Source organism: Chrysochloris asiatica, unplaced genomic scaffold (assembly GCF_000296735.1).
Source record: "Chrysochloris asiatica unplaced genomic scaffold, ChrAsi1.0 scaffold00187, whole genome shotgun sequence".
In the NCBI taxonomy this organism is placed as follows: domain Eukaryota; kingdom Metazoa; phylum Chordata; class Mammalia; order Afrosoricida; family Chrysochloridae; genus Chrysochloris; species Chrysochloris asiatica.
In genome coordinates, this window is record NW_006408705.1 from 2,918,892 (window position 1) to 2,924,891 (window position 6,000).

General features: G+C 44.2%; 1 protein-coding gene across 1 annotated transcript in view; it reads left to right on the forward strand.

Annotated features, from left to right (window-relative positions):
- MAML3 (mastermind-like 3 (Drosophila)) overlaps nucleotides 1-3,266 on the forward strand; it is a 586,993-nt gene extending 583,727 nt beyond the window's left edge. Inside the window, exon 5 of the mRNA XM_006872222.1 lies at nucleotides 2,269-3,266. Within this exon, the coding sequence (XP_006872284.1) occupies nucleotides 2,269-3,266 (998 nt within the window). The remainder of the gene's footprint in view (nucleotides 1-2,268) is intronic.
- The last annotated feature ends 2,734 nt before the right edge of the window (nucleotides 3,267-6,000 follow it).

Here is a 6,000-nt window from a genome sequence, read left to right on the forward strand (position 1 = left end):
TGAGTTGGTACCGACTCGATGGCACCTAACAACAACAACAACAAAGGGCATTGCAATATTTCTCTCCTTCTCATTCACAAAATAGTGCAGACAATATCCAGTCCCCTTTTTAAAACATATCCATTATAAATGTACAACAAAAATGTCCAGATTATGAAAGTTCTTTAGTCTGTTTCCAGCAACCCATCAGTCTGTTTATGTAATTTGGGCCTATCCAGTCAATCTTTGAGTCAGTAATATTTTTCCCTTATATTTTTTTATTTTTTTAATAAACAACTCAATAACCCATTCCACCACAGTTGATCCAATTGGCCATGCAGTCAATACAAATATAGTCGCTAAGGTCACAAAACTTCAGAACAAGATTGCAAGTTGTAGTATATACTACCATCCATTATTCAACCAGGAACTTTTGATTTTTAAAACTCACTTAGATATAATGAAGCTTAAAACAAAACATTGAAACAATTCTTGGGACTCTTCCCTGGGCCTTTCAGGTTTCCCCGCAGTAACCATTTCATTTTTCAGTGCAGCCTTGATATTGATCTCAGGCCACAAAAACTTAAGTCATAATCAAAATGCCCGTAATTTTCTTTCTTAAAGAAAGAAAGAAAATATGGGGACCTATTTGCTGCCCAGAAATCAATAACCCCATCAGGAAGACAAAAGCATGCTTCTGTTATCTGCCAGGGTGCCAGGTTTAACAAGGTTAGACCATCCTCAGCTGGTTCTCATCACAATTCCAAGATGGTAGAAAATTTGCTTAGAGTATTGAGTGGCTCCTATGCTGCATCTTCTCTAAATGTCCAGGAAAAAACTGTTTTTCTTTTCCTCATAGACATAGTCATTAGCAGATACATTTTTTAAAAATCCATTGGTGTGTACCTCCCAGGCCTTTGCAACATCGACTGGCGTTTAAAATGTGACATTTCCATTCTCTCGGTCAGTTTGAGAATACCCTGAAAACATGTAAAGAGGGACTCACTCAAATGCCTAATTAGGGTTGAGAACCTTGGCATTGATGCTCTGGCCAACTCTTAAACAGCATCATTAACACTGTGTTAGCGATCTGCCCAGAGAAGCAGTCACTGCGGATTTGAAGTAGTGGACTTTGCTGGAGAGATACATATAGTTCATTGCCAAGTAGCAAATAGCTGGATGATTTCTTTTTCTTGCTCAGGAAGCTGGCCAGTTTGCACAGACACGTTAAGAAGCTGAGAATCTGGAGCATGTGGAATTCTACGGAGTGGATCCAAAAAATTTCCCAGCTGTTGAAAGAGCTTCTTAGCAGAAGCAATGGCCTTTAACCTCTTAAATCCTACTCAAGTCTTAAGGGAAATTACTCTAATGGCTTTTATTGATAGTATTCTCTACTCAACCATGTTCCATTTCACAAATAGAATATGCAAAGTGATCAGCCATTTCTCCCTAAATTCGCCCAGGAGGTGAATTACCTCTCACCTCTGAGGAAAATTGTATTAGTTGAGGATATCCCAAAGAGTTAAGAGACAAATTGTGTTTGAAATGGTAACTCAAATATTTTTAGAGTACACTAAGTGGAAAGTCAAACTACAGAACCATGGGTACAGTATGATCTCAATTTTTGTGTGTACTTATAAAGGAGCACTGGTAGCGTAGTGGTTACGGGTTGTGCTCGAAACTACCAGCAGTTCCGCGGGAGAAAGATGAGGTTTTCTACATCCTGTAAAGATTTACAGCCTCAGAAACCCTGTACAGGGTCGCTATGAGTCGGAACTGGCTCTACAGCACGTCACCACCACCACCATATGTAAATAAAAGGTTAGCAGTGGTCATCCCTGGATGATAGGAACTCAAGTGATTCTAATTTTCATCTTTGTGCTTATTGGTATTTTCAAATATTTCCACTATCAGTGTATATTATGGTCATTAAAGTAATTTTTTTTTAAATTGCCATCATGCTGATTTTGATAAATAGCAACCCTCTAGGACAGTGTAGACCTGCACATAGAATTTCCAAGGCTATAAATCTTTATGTGGAAACACACTGCCACATCATTCTCCCAAGAAGCAGTTGGTGGGTTCGAACCATTGACCTTTTGGTTAGCAGCCAAGTACTTAAAAACTGCTCTAGCAGGGCTCCTTTTAAAATAATAAGTTTCTATAAAAGATTGATTGTTAGAATAGATCTTTTCTTATAAGGGAATTTTGTCATTCCAAAAGAAAATTCTAACAACTTTTTAAATATACAAAGAAGACTGAGTATCTATATGTACTTTTCCCCCACAGGCTCTCCCCAGGATATAGCAGCTGTGAGAAACCAAGCAGCGCTCCAGAGCATGCGAACATCCCGGTTGATGGCACAGAATGCAGGCATGATGGGAATGGGACCCTCCCAGAACCCAGGGACAATGGCCACAGCAGCAGCCCAGTCTGAGATGGGACTGGCCCCTTATAGCACCACACCAACCAGCCAACCAGGAATGTACAATATGAGCACAGGGATGACCCAAATGTTGCAGCATCCAAACCAAAGTGGCATGAGCATCACACATAACCAAGCCCAGGGGCCGAGACAGCCCACCTCTGGGCAAGGGGTTGCGATGGTGAGTGGTTTCGGGCAGAGTATGCTGGTGAACTCAGGCATTACCCAGCAGCATCAGCAGATGAAAGGCCCTGTGGGCCAGGCCTTGACAAGGCCCCAAGCCCCTCCAAGGCTTCAAACCATTATGGGAACAGTCCAGCAAGGAACGCAGAGCTGGCAACAGAGGAGCTTACAGGCAATGCCTGGGAGGACTAGTGGAGAATTAGGACCATTCAACAATGGCGCCAGCTATCCACTTCAAGCTGGACAGCCAAGACTGACCAAGCAACACTTCCCACAAGGACTGAGCCAGTCAGTTGTGGACACCAACACTGGTACAGTGAGAGCCCTCAACCCAGCTGCCATGGGTCGGCAGATGATGCCGTCGCTCCCGGGGCACCAAGGTGCCAGCCAGGCTAGACCGATGGTCATGTCTGGCCTAAGCCAGGGTGTCCCTGGCATGCCAGGGTTCAGTCAGCCCCCAGCACAGCAGCAGATGCCTGGTGGCAGTTTCGCTCCAAGCAACCAGAGCCAAGCCTATGACCGGAACCCCCCTCAGGACATGTCATACAATTACAGTGGTGAAGGAGCAGGGGCTTTCCCCGGTCTCCAGGATAGTGCGGACCTTGTGGACTCCATCATCAAAGGTGGGCCAGGGGATGAGTGGATGCAGGAGCTTGATGAATTATTTGGGAACCCCTAGTCAGGGGCAGGGGTGGAGGCCCATGAACCACGCCTCTAGTGGTTATTGTTTTAAAAAGTGAAAAAGAAACAGGATGGTAATCCATCCTTGTTTTTTGTTTTTTTAACCCATGTAAACTGAGCAAAACTGCAAGTGGCTGACAAAGGGAAGATCCACGGGGCAATTCACAGCCCCGGTGGGCCTCGATTCACCAGATTTTCACACTGCAGTCAAGACACCATGCAGAGCTCTGCTGTGAGAGAGGGAGGTGCACTGAGGGGCAGGTGAGGAGACTGAGCCCCGGCCCTCTGCCCAGTCCTCCCTGGGATCACCTGGTCCAGCAAGAGCTGCTCGAACCATAAGGGAGTGTTGCCCAAGGTGAGCCCCTTCTGCCTTAGGCCCAGAGGCCACAGCTTTGGAGAAACATGAAAGACAGAGCCTCGGGCCAGGGAGATACCCACAGATGCTGCTGGATAGATTGCACAGGCCAAGTGCATGGGTCAGAAACATGCTGAACTCTGGTGGAAAGAGATGAAAGGCTATCATGTTTGGAGAGTAGGCAAGTACAGTGACAATCTGCACAGGGAGCTGACAAAGTATTCCACTGGCCTGTCTGGCTCCTGCCCCAGGATGACCCTCATGAGGATAGCCAAGTGAGCTTGCAGGATTGTCCATCACAGTCTTGGGGAAGAGCTCTCTAATGGTGGTAAGTTGTAGCCGTCACTCCAGGTAGAAGGGTTGGCGCCTCCATGGGACCTGATACAATAATACGGACACATCTAGGCTGTTCGCAACTTCTGGCAGCCGCAGGGTGGAGAGATCACTCACTGCCAGACTCCGGGTCTACCGGTGTCTCCTCCCCCACCCCATGCCCTGCTCTCCTTACCTCAACCCCAACCTGCCCTGGCTCCTCCTTACAGACAATCCAAGAAGAAATGGAGCTTTTGTCTTTGGGGAGCCTAGACTGAGTCCAAATAAATAAAAGAAGAATTTAGATAATGCCTGAACTGCGACGTAAAGGCGACACTGGAGTTTTCTTTCTCTAAAAACATGTAGCGTTGGATGACTATTCTTTGCCTGGAACTGAGAGGGCTGCGCTGAGGTTTGGGGGTGAGTTTCTGTGAGCCGCATCTGATACTTCACAAACACCTAGAGAGCAAAGACCTGATGCTCAGCCAGTCTGACTCCCTTGGAGAAAATCAACAGGGTGACCCTTTGCAGTCGGTCTTTTGCGTACTCTAATTTCTATTCACCAGAAAGGCAAATACAAAACCCTGAGATATTAGGAGCTTTAAAAAAAAAAAAACATTGCTACATCTTACACATTTGTATTATAAAAGTCAGGAGGATACAGTTCCTGTCATATGGACATTGTAACCCACTTCAAAAGTTCTGTACAGCCGTTCTTTCTGATTCCCTCAATTCTGCCCTAAGTGAAATCTGTCAGGAAAAATCCACATCCCCGCTAACCACAGTCCTGTCTCTTCAGTTCTTGTCTCCCCTCTCACTGTTCCATTTTGGAGGCCACATGGTAGAATTATTCTCAGAAATGAGAGTGGAGTGTACTTTACCCCATCACCCCTCCTTCTGTGTCCTAACTGCTGGTTCCCATCTGTACCCACCCTGTCACCCACCACACCACACTCAGAGCCTTTGGGCTGGACTGGCTTGCCCTGGGAGAAACTTTAGTGATAGCACCTTGAATGGCATGCTAGGGCAGAAGCAGTGTAGAGAGGAGGCAGGCCGGCCGACCTTGCCCTTGACTTGCTCTCCAGAGACTAGGGTTCATACAGATGGTATGAATCAGCAAGGAGCAGGATGCAAGTCCGGAGATGGCCAGGTAGACAAGAACCCAGGCAGGGTGACCATGAACTCCCTGAGTGGCAAGAGATGCCATCAGGGAAACGCTGAGTGGAAACAGATGAAAACCAAATAAATAAATACAAGTCAACAAATGAAAGGACAGAGCATACATAATTACCTTTTTCTGAAAGGTACCAGAAATAAATATATAAGCAATTATGAGAAACTGGAGGTGGCTGAAGGAGAAAGGGAGGCTCCCAGCATCTTTGAGAAGCTTCCTCCAAATGCTCAGTCCCGGGACCAAGTAACAGAGATTTTAATCAGGCTGGTTTGTTTTTGTTTTTACTACGGTGCTGATGTATATGTAATGTCCAAAAGAAAAAAAAAAAAAAAAGGTTATTTGTACATAAGTTTTTTCAATACTGCAGTTATCACTGGGTCTACTATCTGTAAAAAATATATATATACATATAAATATATATATACTGTTTGTTTAAAATAGAGTATTTTTATTTCATTCCTTAACTCATCATCACAGCAGTGGTATTGCACTTCAGATGACATCTAATTACTAATTTGTACTGTATGACCAGATGGCAACTTGCTCCATTTTATTCAGATTTTTCTAGTTTTCTGTTTTTACTTTGTACATTGAGCATTGCTTATTTCCTTTGAAGAAATGTACAGAACTCTGAAATGTAGAAATGAAGTGATGTTGACATACCACTTTTAAAGAAAAAAAAAAAAGGCAAATAAAAGATCATTATCGAAATCAATCAAAAGTATAGGATCTTCACTGGTTCTACCCCCTTAATTAAGCAGATATGTCATTGCTGGGTTTTAGCTGCATTCTTTTCTCAAGATTTTAGTATCCTTAAACATTTATTTAACAATTGATGTTGTTGTTAGGTGCCATCCAGTCGGCACCAACTCATAATGACCCTATGGACAA